We start from the raw sequence: 13,533 nt of genomic DNA on the forward strand, positions 1-13,533 counted from the left end.
GACGTACCGCCAAGCGATTTAGCGTTCCGGTACGATGTCGTGTAGAAACCGAAAGGAGTGTGGATTTTCATCCTCCTCCTAAAAAGTTAGCCCGCTTATATCTTAGACTGCATCATCACTTACCATCAGGTGAGATTGTAGTCAAGGGCTAACTTGTAAAAAATAAAAAAAAATAAAAAGGGGCCCCAAATTCTCGAGTGCCCAAGGGCCCCAGCATAGTTTTTTTTTCTCATCAATCATAATGTAGGTACTATTACGCCATTGCATTCCTTTTAGACCGCACAAGGAACCCTGTTAACTTATTAGAAATTTTATCAACTTATCATTAACGAGGGGCATCTTGCAATCGCACTCGCTGCTACCACGCGGTGTGTGATAAAACAAGATTTATGTTGAATTCGATAAATTAATAAAAAAAAATTATTTATAAAAATGTGTTACGTGGCAACGGGTGTCACCATCACAGTGTTGGGTGCGGCGTTGGTCATAGTGGTCACCACTCTGAGCTACACGCTGGTGCCCAACCTTGTCGAAAGCGTCATCAAGAGCGTAAGTGATAGTCCAAGATCTGTATTAGAAACGAACTTCACCCGTCTGTTTAATGTATTAAAAGTGGTGTGTATCAAATTTTGAACGTTAAATCATATATTACGAGTAGAGTGCCTTAAGAAATATGTTACTAGGCCAAACTATATATAAAGAAAAAGAAATAAAGAAAAATGCGTTTATTTCGAAATTATGCCATACATCATAATATCTCCAGTAGGTACACCAGGTCATCCAGGACAATACCCTGCGATGTGTGGCATAACCCAGAAAATGGCCCTAGCTCAGCATAATGCTACGTTAAAATTAGGACAAGTAGCGCTGATTTTCAGCTCGAACCACATATCGGGTAACGCCATGAACACAGCCAACAGAACTTTATAATCTAAACTAATACCTACACTGATATTTAAACTAAAAAAATAAACTATTTTAAATAACCAAAAGAAACTAAACTGAGTTAAACGATTGAGCTAATGAAAAATTTTATAACAGTATTTCAATACATAATTACATATAAATTAGTATATTAAATACATATCATACATTTTAATAGATATATAGTAATTACATATTGAGGCAACATATTTAAAAGACTTTTTATCCATTAAACAGGTAGGTGAAGGTCGTTTCTAATTCCACTTTACTTTCTCTACTATTTTATTTTTGCGTCAACTTTATGGACTCTTTTACCCACAGAAGATTATATTATTAAACAAGCATTGAAGTTTATTTATCAAACTATAATCAATCCTACTATTTAAAATTCACTTTGACGTATCTACTTTAAATTGATGCTTATATTATAATCCATGTTAATTATGGTGGTGCTACCGTTTGGTGTCCGAGTAGGGTTGCCAAACTTAGTCAAGTATAATAGGTATTAATATAGTATCGTACTATGTTTTTTGTTAGCGTAATATATTACAAGAAATGTATGGGACGCAAAAATATTGTATTGAAGTAATAAAACATAAACATCGAAACGTATCCACGAAAGTAAAAGCGAAAAATAACATTATAATATATTTCTACCTAGATAGTTTGAAGACGGTGCTAAGCCGGTTGATGTTCAAAGCTCAATCATAAACATTTTGATTTCTCAGAAATTATTTTTACTTTCGTGTGTTTTTTTCAGTAACAACTTAAATAAACTCGACACGAGCTTGGCTTGTTACATTTGGTTTCTATTCAAAAGGTTTTGAATTCGAATCTTGGGTAGGGCTATGAGATTCTGATTCTGTTTTCTTACTGCTAAACTTAAGTGGTGTTACACCTCCGTGCCTCGAAGAATAACGTGACGCAGTGGTATGCGCGGTGGATTTACAAGACGGAGGTCCTGGATTCGATCCAGCTGGGCTTGGCCGTGGCTAGTTACCACCCTACCTACAAAGACGTACCGCTAAGCGATTTAGCGTTCCGGTACGGTGTGTAGAAACCGAAAGGGGTGTGGATTTTCATCCTCCTCCTAACAAGTTAGTCCGCTTCCATCTTAGATTACATCATCACTTACCATCAGGTGAGATTGTAGTCAAGGGCTAATTTGTAACAAATAAAAAAAAAAGCGGTCGTTAATGATTATAAGCCAACCAACACGCATTGAAGCGGTGTGGTGGGTTTAAGCTCTCCCTTAACCCTCTGCTGGACCTGGCTGGGTCAAATAGGCTTATAATAATGAATGCCAATTACAGATGAAATAGGTAGGTAGTAGGTATTATCTGTATACACGCGCGTTCGTCAATATAGTACGAGATCCGGCATAAGAAATATATACTCTCATCTTACTTTAGAATTTAATACTCTCATCTGTTATTTATTAGGGATCAGAAATAAATGATAGAAAATAGGTTACCTAGTTAAATTGCGGTTGGATATAATGAACTATTAAATTTTAATTAAATGAATTTAATCCAATGATGTTAGAAGTAAAAAGAGATAGGTTATACGCGGACAGCAAGTGGCACGTTAAAACTATGCTAATTAGCAAACCTGTGAGCCTAGTGGAAGTTTTCAATATTTTCATACTGTTACTATCGCGTTGACGTAAACGCAATAGTAACTTCGTCGTCGTCATCGTGCCGTTTACAACGCCGCGAAAATTTTTGTGTGCCAGTTGTAAACATCGAATTTGTTCGATGTAACCTATCTACCTCTTTTTCTTCTAACAACATTGATTTTAATCAATTTACTCGTAGGTACTACACTGATTAAAATAATATGCATAACAAAAAAGAAAACGTAAAGGTTTCACTTGTAGGTTGCAACTGTGGGGTAGCCAGATATTAAAAAAGTATTAACAATCAATTACCCTCATCAGTTATTTAGTCATATGAAAAATTAATCTGGCCGCAATTTAACTAGCCAACCTATTTGCAATATGTCACTGTTACTTTTAATTACATTTATTTCTTATTAATAATAAATAACAGATGAAGCTACATACTTCTAATGCCGGATCTTAGACTTTTACACGTGCGGCGTCCGGTGTCCAATCACCCCCTGCCTCCCCAGCGTCCTTAGAGTAAGGGGACACTGCGAACACGTTCTCATTATAGGTAGTTTGCTATCACTTCTGTGAACTGTCTACTAATAAATCGCACCTAGTAAAAAGATCAAATAGAAAACTTAATTAATTTAACTTTTACTTATTAAATTATTATCAATGGGACGCCCGCGACTTTGTCGGCGAGTCATCAGGGGTCTGGAATTAGTCGCTGTTTTATGTTATTGAAATCGGTTGAATTTTTTTTTTATTAAATATTACATTATTAATTTTTATACTTAAAACTAGACGTTATATACCTTCATCAAATTTATAACTTGGTATTGGTATGGTAGTTGTATTGAACTTTAATACAAAATATAATGTAATAAAAAAAAATTCAACCGACTTCCAACACGAACATACCCACTACACCAAAAAGCGAAAAATAGCATCATATGTGCTACATTATGATCAGTGTGACGGCGGGGTCAAGTCAATCCTCTACCTTCCAATGAAAATCCCATTAAATTCGGTTTATCCGTTCTTCGAAAGATCAGCCCGGTCAAACAGTCAAATATTTTAAAAAAGCTTTTTTGTATTTTCGTATCGTGATAATTTTAAGCACTTGAAGAAACAGACCTATTTTGAATATTTATCTGGTTTAAGATCTTTATTTTCGCGAAATAATTACATAAAAATTCGCTTATATTAGAAATACAATTGACTCACTAAGGTTATTCACGTATGTACTTTATGTAATTATTCACGTGTGTACATACTAATTAGACTTAAATTCTACAGACAAAAATCTAAATAAGTAATTGCTAAAAAATGCGGGTAGTTTTTAAATTACATGTTTGTGACGTAGATTACTCGACTAGTTTTAATAAAACAAAGATTAGAGCTTACTGGATGCGGCATGTGTTATTTATTATATTTATTTCAATTTAATTTACATGCATTGATACAGGAGGTACGATTAGACAAGAACACGGAGCAATGGGAGCGTTTCGAGAGCATCCCCTTCGCTTTGCACTTCAGTGTGAGGATCTTCAATATCAGCAACAAAGATGAAGTGTTGGCCGGCGGCGTGCCCGTGCTCAATGAACTCGGCCCATATATTTATAAGTAAGTTTGACCCCATAATAATAAATATAATATACTAGCGGACTCGCGCGACTTCGTTCGCGTGAAACTCTGCCCCTACAGTACACTCCAACCCTACCTCTAACCTTATCCTAAATAAATAAATACTTAAACAATGCACACATCACTACCTACTATCTAGCCCCAAAGTAAGCGTAGCTTGTGTTATGCACTAAGATTTAATATAACTTAAAATGATATTTATATACTACATATAAATATAACTAGCTACTACATATAAATATATCTGCGCGATCGAATCAGAAATGAGGAGATCCGCAGAAGAACCAAAGTCACCGACATAGCTCAACGTGTCGCGAAGCTGAAGTGGCAATGGGCGGGGCGCATAATTCGAACAGCCGATGGCTGAAGGTGCTGGAATGGCAGCCTCGCACTAGAAAGCGCAGTGTTGGTCGACTCCCCACCTAGTGGACTGACGACATCAAGAGAGTCGCAGGTATTTGTTGGATGTAGGCGGCTCAGTATCGTGATGTTTGCAAGTCCCTACAAAAAGTCTATGTCTGTAGTGAATCAAAAGTGTATGTCATGATAAATACTTATATAATTTATAAATACACCCGGACACTGGATAGCAGCACACAATTATTTTCCAGTTGTGGGAATCGAATCCTACCCCTATCCTATCCCTACCCCTACTTTTATCCTATGTCCTAAGTCCATATCCTGGTTCTAAGCTACCTTTCCACCAATTTTCAATCAGTCAAAGTGAAGCTTGACCGGGTCCGCTGCTAAATACAATATCAGTATGGCTTTACTACTTACTATTTTTATTTTGATTCCCAATATTGTTTTAGATCTTACCAAGAGAGAATCATAGAAGGAGTAGACGGCGACGAAGTGACATATCGGAAGAGAGACTACATGGAGTTTGACGCTGAAGCTTCTTATCCTCTCACTCTCGAGGACCAAGTGACGATCGTCAACGTTCCTTACCATGTAAGTCATCACATCACATCACTTACCATGTAGTCACTCACGAATAGACAATATAGGAAATGTGTCAATATTCTGAAATTCGATTTCTTTCACTGAATGATAGAGTAGGTTATCGGGAAAGATAACGACTACATCCTGAATAAATCCACGGTTTGAATCCCGAAAAAAATATATAAATTCGACCTGTTTGTAGTCGAGACACAAGGTTCGTAGGGCAGGAGCGCTCAGACTCTCGATAAGGAGATCAGAAAACGCCTCAGGGAAGCAACAGGCGATCCTCGGACAGGTAACTTTCTCGCGCAAAGAATTTCAATCGTAATTTAACGCGGGAATGCTGCCTGCGTGGGCATTCTACCAAGGACGGCAATTTTTGAAAAGTATTAGTTTTAATTTATTTTAATTTTAAAGATTTAGTTAATTTATTTTAATTTAAGCCTATTATGTGTTTTAATAAGTTTACTTTACATGTTATAGTATTAAGTTTAAATCGTTCACCATTCACAATGCTTACTGAAAAAAAACTCACAAATTCTCAAAGTTACAATTATTTACATACAGTTTAACGTTTTTTTTTTACGTGACGATTTCTGCCACTTTATTCTACTGTTTATGCGCATAAATATGTTCCAATAATAAGTCCACTTTGACATGGAACGAGGTCTATCCTATTGTAGCAAAAGACCTAAGTGATCATTTTAGGTATAAACAAACAACGAGTAGGTGCCTATTGTAATCGTTTTCTTTCAATTTACATTTAAGGTACAATGAACCTTACTTCTATGTTCTTAAAGCTGTTAATTGCTTGTAGGTATAGGTAGATAGGAATACCTGTTTACAACTTTATATTGGAAATTATTGCGGCGGGCAAACGACCCTTTTCTCGTCATTTCGAGAACTTTGTTATTGGTATTTAAATATGTTTCGGGACACGTGGCTGGCGAGTTTGCGGGCTCGATTGGAGACCAGCGGATAACATCGGATGTGACACCGAAATGACTCCATGGACCATAGACATTTTCTACAATAGTTATGTTACGTGCCAATAAATTCACCGAAAAGTGATCCGAATTTACCTACTCCAGACACGCGCAGACATAAACAATTTTGTGTTTTCTTACATTAAACATTTATGTAAAAATAGTTTTTACACTTCCTGAACATACTACTCGACTTAGTAGACAATATTTGCGTATTATTTGTTTAAATAACTTTGCGACTAAATGAAATTAAGACAATTGGCATCTTTGTCCGCCTCAGATTCGACGGGCTAGTGACATATCTAATACTTAGTATAATTTTTTTGCGTCCCACTCAGTACCTGACCCGTCTGTGACGCAAACGGCGATCAAAACCACCGAAAAAGACCCATGAGGGTCTGCGTCGATAATCACTCGTCGATTCGAAGCAGTCTAGTTATGAAGCAAAACGAACTAAGATCTAAGTGAAACAAGCGATCAAGTATGGACCAAGTGACCTCGATCATTACGGACTTTGGATCACCTACGTTTTGGAAGAGTACCTATATTTGGAACTGAAATCAAGGATGGGATTCTCTCATAAAAGTCATCAGACACTCATTTTAAATTCTCGAACCCTTGCACGTATCACTATGTTTTGAATTCGTTGCCATACCAATATTTACCACACGTTGTTATACGTGAATGTGATGCAACACGTGAGTATCACACCCTTTGTGCAAAACAATAAATCAATAACCCCCACACACCCACACTCCCACACACACAGAACAACTTACAATATTGCACATTCAGCTACGCAGTGCATTGTTTGCTTGGGTTTCGGATGCGTAATTATGTAACCACGTAGATGTTTGAAAATAAATTAAATGCGCTTTATTTATATTCCCTCAACAGTGTGTGCACTTCGTTGTCGCAGAAATGCTCTGCCTTGATCTACACTGATGTTTGGGGTAGAGGGACGGACACTCTCACGCCAAACCGCCCTTTAGGGAGTCATTCCGCTCTTTGATCGGCCTCATAGTGCCAGCCTCTGATAAAAAAGCGATGCTTGTGCGCTCCCCCATAGCTCCCTGTGACGATGCTGCGGTCTTACTAAGGAGCCTATAGCACTTACATATCCAAGAAAAAACTGCCTACCCTGAGTTACGAACCTATATTAAAGTAGCAATTTTCGAAGTTGTAAAATTTGTACGTAAAGTGGTTCATAATCATCATATCAGCAGGACCACTGCAGGACATAGGCCTTTTGTAGGGACTTCCAAACATCACGATCCTGAGCCGCCGGTATCCAGCGAGTAAAAGTGTCTACTCCACTGTGTAAACTAACTAAAAACCTTAAATACGGTACTAATAAATAAAATAAATAAATATACTTAAACAATACACACTTCACTATTTAGCCCTAGAGTAAGCGATTATAAATGTATATACCTACTACATATAAATACTTATATAGTGTATAAATACACCCAGACACTGGAAAACATCCATGATCTTCACACAAATACTTTCCAGTTGTGGGAATTGAACCCACGGCCGTGGATGCAGAAATCAGAGTAATCACTAACTACTGCGACACGCGGCCGTCACGCCAACGTAGACACCTGACGACGGACGTGTCCAGTGGACCCTTGGGGTTCACCTCAGAATTAATAGTATAAATCAACCTCCTATACTCTATGTTGCCCTGGTACTTTGCGCCTTTTACTCTACCATAAGCTGCATAAGTACGTACTTCATTCCAAAAAATGTAGAATATTTTGCGTACCTTTTTTCTTATGACATCAATGGTGAATTCCATTTACAATATATACTCGTAATTTGATACAATCCAATACGATAATTAAAGCCTAAGCAAAATACCAATTAGGTACATTTGTACAAAACCGCACTGAATATTTGAAATCAAACAGGGCCAACAATATTGTTGTATTTATTTTTGCTACCAATTAGATAGGTAATCACATTTCCTGGACTTTAATAGACCTTCGTTTGCTTCATTTTATTCCGCAACTGTCATGTACTACAGGGTAGGGGTAGGGTAGGGGTAGGGTAGGGGTAGGGTAGGGGTAGGGTAGGGGTAGGGTAGGGGTAGGGTAGGGGTAGGGTAGGGGTAGGGTAGGGGTAGGGTAGGGGTAGGGTAGGGGTAGGGTAGGGGTAGGGTAGGGGTAGGGTAGGGGTAGGGTAGGGGTAGGGTAGGGGTAGGGTAGGGGTAGGGTAGGGGTAGGGTAGGGGTAGGGTAGGGGTAGGGTAGGGGTAGGGTAGGGGTAGGGTAGGGGTAGGGTAGGGGTAGGGTAGGGGTAGGGTAGGGGTAGGGTAGGGTAGGGTAGGGTAGGGTAGGGGTAGGGTATGGGTAGGGTAGGGGTAGGGTAGAGGTAGGGTAATAGTAGGGTAGTGGTAGGTTAAGTTTATGGTATAGGGATAGGGTAGGCGTAGTGTAGCGGTAGGGTAGTTGTAGGGTAGGGTAGGGGTAGAGTAGAGGTAGGGTAGGGGTAGGGTAGGGGTAGGGGTAGGAGTAAGGTAGTGTAATAGGTAGGGATAGGGAAGAAGTGCAAATAAATAAATTAATAAGTCAAAGCGAAGCTTGACCGGGTCCGCTAGTGTATTTTAAAATCTGTGTAATGTGATATGATAGGTAAGATTTCTACCTTGAGTCGTTCAAAGGACGTCTTGATTCCCAGATCTAGGTCAATACTGGCTCGAGTACACAGAACTGCAATTACGATTGACGTCAGTAGGAAAGCTCTTCCACGTCTTGTTAACTTAAACAGAGTATATTGTTACGGACAGGTAATCCCATTGAGATGTGACTCCTACAGGTTTAGATGGCCCATTGGTGCAGTGGTTAGTATCGTGGGTTCGATTTCCTATCACAGAGTTTTCGGGATAAAAAGTAGTTTATAGTGTTGCTTAATAGCCTCCGCTGTCTTACAGTGAAATTCCCTTTAAAATAGATCCAGCTGTTTGAAAGTTATCCCGGACAAACAGCAAACGGATAGACAAGATTTTTTAAAAAAGTTCTTTTTTTGTGTTTTTACACTTGAAAAAATAGTTTTTTTTATTTATAAGTATGTATTGATGAATTTTATTATTTTTAACTTTTCTATGTGTGTTGTGCTAAGCCAGATTTATATTTGTCTGACGAGTCGTGTCGTGACGCATCAGAACAGAATCGGTCTCATACATTTTATATGGCAACGTTTACACTTATGTGTTGTGACATGTCGTGTTGGCTTCTGAGGTGCCGCATACAAAATGTATGATACCGATTCCGTTCGGTTCCGTCACGATACGACACGTCAGATGAATATAAATCCGGCTTTAGTTTAATTTATTACATTTATTCCAAGCAAGCGAATTCCTTTTAAAATGTTTGTATTTATGCGAATTAAACGTCATGTTATTTGCTCTTGCAAAATGCTTTCATTCGGCCTTTGATCTTAATACTTGATGTAAAAATATTTTATGAAATATGCTATTCTTTGTTTACGCTGATTTGCAATTGTGAGCTCTGTCCGATCCAGTAAAGAGCTTAGCATAGGAACGCGCGTCTGTAAAAGAATCCTAACGCTTTGTATAAATTTTATCTAGCTAAGGAAAGAATTCAAAGTACGCTTTCTGGATTTCAAAAACGTTTAATTTTATTTACGTGCTCTGTTCATTAGGTTCTATTCACAGTGGTGCAGAGTTAAAGCCAAGTGTCAAGACACGCTAAGCCACACATATTGTCAATATTTTTGACTGCGTTCAGGCTCCTTTACGCATTTTAATTTCTAATTCTTGACTTTGAAATAATACCTAAATAAGTGTAACAGACAAAACGACGTACGCGCGTTAGTACTATACCAAAACCAGCTTTTTATTTAATGCTACTTACCGTTAAAATGTCTAAATTAGTATCATTAAATAATAATGTCCCTTTCAGACTGGCTTAGTTTCAGTTTGATTAACAATTAGACATGGCAAGTATATACATTATAAAAAGCGCGATTTCAACAAAAAACATATTAACAACTGTGAGATCTAATTTATTATAATATAGAGGATCTTACATAATTATTTTCTGTAACGTGTTTGACCCTAAATGGTCGATCCATTGTATCTAAATGAGACGAGATGGAGTATATAAATAGAGAACGTGTTAATAACATGTTAACATGTGTGTTTAGATGGCCTCCGTGGCGCAGTGGTATGCGCGGTGGATTTAATGACGGAGGTCTTCGGTTCGATCCCCGGCTGGGCCGATTGAGGTTTTCTTAATTGGGCCAGGTCTAGCTGGTGGGAGGCTTCGGCCGTGGCTAGCATTCCGGTACGATGTCGTGTAGAAACCGAAAGGTGTGTGGATTTTCATCCTGCTCCTAACAAGTTAGCCCGCTTCCATCTTAGGTTTCACCATCACTTACCATCAGGTGATATTATTATGTATTATTATTATTAAGAATAAAAAAAAAATGTCGCGATGCGTCGCTTCGACTGTGCGCCAATGTGACTGACGCTTTACTGAACTGGTCACAAAGCGTACCTACAAGTGGACTACGAGTCGCGACATTCATAGTAGTCTAGACTCCTGCTGCTTAAGGTTGCAGGATAACTTAATCCCACTAGCAGGAATCTTATTTTTTTTAGATTGTTTTTTTTTTTCGAATAATACTTTCTATTTTTGTCAATAACATATATTACAAGTATTTAAAAACTTTCGGCTCAATTGAATTGAAATACTTAAAATGCACATGACTTGAAAAAAAGCTTTGGTCATTTAAGCGAAGAAATCTGAAAGTATATCCTCAATGAAAAATAAACAAGTTTTGTTTACATTTCGACTACTCGTAACTATGTTATAAATGCCATATCTACGATAATTAGATTTATCGTACGAAATTCCAGTATAACGATAAAATGAATGTAAGTACATTGAAATCAGCGCAAAACTGCGATACGTATTGCAAAACTTAGATTCGTATTCACTGAATTATTTGTATCTATGTTATCATAGACCGTAGCGCGGCTATCTAAGCATTAAAATATTGATGAAGGTTAGCTTTAATAGAGTCTAATCATGATAAAACTCGTTACATCTGTTCATTTTTCCACTGAAAAGCTGAAGAATATAAATGTACTTACAGAAAAATTATATTATGCACGAGCAAGGTAACTTTGGTGTCCTTCGAGTGCTTTATGATTGAGGCTTAGCACGTGTAGGATATATCCTTATCACGTATGTGTAGGATATAATCAAATTATACGCCTTTGAGAAATAATGCAATAAAAAACTCAAGCTAACTTAACCTAGTTACTATCATGCCCACGGGCTTTTCCTTGTCGGACAGCCATTTATTTATACTATGTGCATGGAGTATAGCATGGAGCGGGTAACAGTTGCCTATATGACGTTCATAATATGTACTATTATCGTGAATCGCGGCAATCTTTCAAGAGTGAAACGAACTGTCACCCGCACCAGGCTACAGGCTGAAGGCTGAGAGTCTTTAAATTCTCAGTAGGAATGAGCTTTTTGTGACAGCTCGGTCTGGGAAGTTCTACGCTATGCCTACTTCGTCCACCGATAAGTATGTCGCGTTCAAGTGCGGCAAAGGTATATCTACATTAATATTATAAAGCTGAAGAGTTTGTTTGTTTGTTTGACTGAACGCGCTAATCTCAGGAACTACTGGTCCGATTTGAAAAATTCTTTCAGTGTTAGATGGCCCATTTATCGAAGAAGGCTATAGGTTATATATTATCTCCGTATTCCTACGGGAACGAGAACCACGTGGGTGAAACCGCACGAAGTCAGCTAGTGTGTAAATAAGGGTATGATTGCCGGTGTACGCCTACGCCTAAGTTGACAACATATACTAGTACGTAATATACAATTTATTATCATCAGGTACACGCTATATTTATCCAAATTCCCTTCAAGGCAAGATTTAAATATGAGGTCATAAAAATCAAAACGTTCGCAATTTTGTTTGCTAAATGTGCGTGTGATAATTGTCACTCGATTATAATCTCAATGATATTATTATTTCGGTTGTAACCATGTAGTTTTTCTAATCATGCTAATAATATTATCGGTTGTTGATAATATCTATGACCTTCATTAATATAATGTCTTCGAATGCGGGCCCGATTACACGATGGTTTACAATTTTTGCTCATCAGAAAGTTTTTTTTATAAATACGAATTGACTATTCATACAGAACTGTGCGAATAAATTTACGCAGGCCAATTTCCAGGCAGGAACACCAACGCCTTGTGGGTCAGGAGAGGGGCTTTTTTTAGCCGGTAGGAGTCCGGCACTATCCGGTTCAGGATGTCCATGAGGATATTTTTCATCCTGAAAAAAAAAGGCCAAGTTCCAGCAACAGACCGCGTGCTGACGTGTACTATTTACACGAATTGTTTCGACCCACTTTTGACACCTCTGTAGCTCAGTGCCCATTACAAGTACATAGATAAAATTTTACCTACATATGTTTTCTGTGCCTACGTAATTATATACTAGTGCTAAAGCAGCATGCCAAATTTCATAGATCCTGAAATATGACCCTGTGAATAGCAATTCTGGCACTGCTGACTCACTGACCGGTAATCAAATTCTTTAGGCCACTTCCATTTGTGTTCTAGTCTAAAAGATAGGTAAATTGAAGATACAATTAGAGGTAGGTAGGTATGTATTGTAGGTACAATGAAATAGTGCATCTGTTAATAGTGCTGTGGGACGGTAAAAAAAGATTTTGCGCAAGACCGTAAGTCAAAGGGCTCTCCTGAGAGCGGACCATACTAAGACTTCTCAATTGCAGATTTTTTATAGGATTTTTCTCTGTAATCGGCTCTTTCCAAAGGCAAAGATTCTGATTGCAGCCAATAATTGAGTATTTTTAATAGAAAATGTCAATATTAAAGCAATTTCTTAGCATAAAGCAGAAAACATAATTATTTTAGAATCAAAAATAAATTGAAAACCTAGTTTCTTAAAGGATTGCGTTGTTTTTTTTTATTTTTTGTATTTTACTCAAATCACGTAAAAATCAATGAGGAAAACTTTACTATTTATGTACTAATTTATGTGATTTTAATTGTTAGTAATTGTTATGTTTTTGCCTTTCAATCATGTTGCATGTAAACAAATGGCATTGTTGGAAATAATTAGTTAATTATCGTTCTAGTGTTACCTTTACGAGATTGGCATGTTAGTTGAGTAGTGATTTACAGCTGCAGGTATAATATAGGGCATAAGTTCAAGCTCTATCGCTTCTTACTCTCACCATTTCTTCTTCTTCTTCTTTTTGCTGGTCCCCGCCGGAGTCACTCTAGCTAACCGAGCTCGCTCCAGAAGCTTAGCAGGCTACTCTCACCATTTTTTCAAAGCGCCAAAATAAATCTCCGATTATTTCACCACGGATAATTGCTAGGAA

The 13,533-nt window shown here is 37.6% G+C and overlaps 1 protein-coding gene across 1 annotated transcript in view; it reads left to right on the forward strand.

Annotated features, from left to right (window-relative positions):
- Window positions 1-432: 432 nt before the first annotated feature.
- LOC112045520 (sensory neuron membrane protein 2-like) overlaps window positions 433-13,533 on the forward strand; it is a 50,555-nt gene continuing 37,454 nt past the window's right edge. Inside the window, exons 1-3 of the mRNA XM_024081720.2 lie at window positions 433-549; window positions 4,002-4,159; window positions 4,993-5,134. Coding sequence (XP_023937488.2) covers window positions 433-549; window positions 4,002-4,159; window positions 4,993-5,134 — 417 coding nt within the window. The remainder of the gene's footprint in view (window positions 550-4,001; window positions 4,160-4,992; window positions 5,135-13,533) is intronic.

This window comes from Bicyclus anynana, chromosome Z, assembly GCF_947172395.1.
Source record: "Bicyclus anynana chromosome Z, ilBicAnyn1.1, whole genome shotgun sequence".
In the NCBI taxonomy this organism is placed as follows: domain Eukaryota; kingdom Metazoa; phylum Arthropoda; class Insecta; order Lepidoptera; family Nymphalidae; genus Bicyclus; species Bicyclus anynana.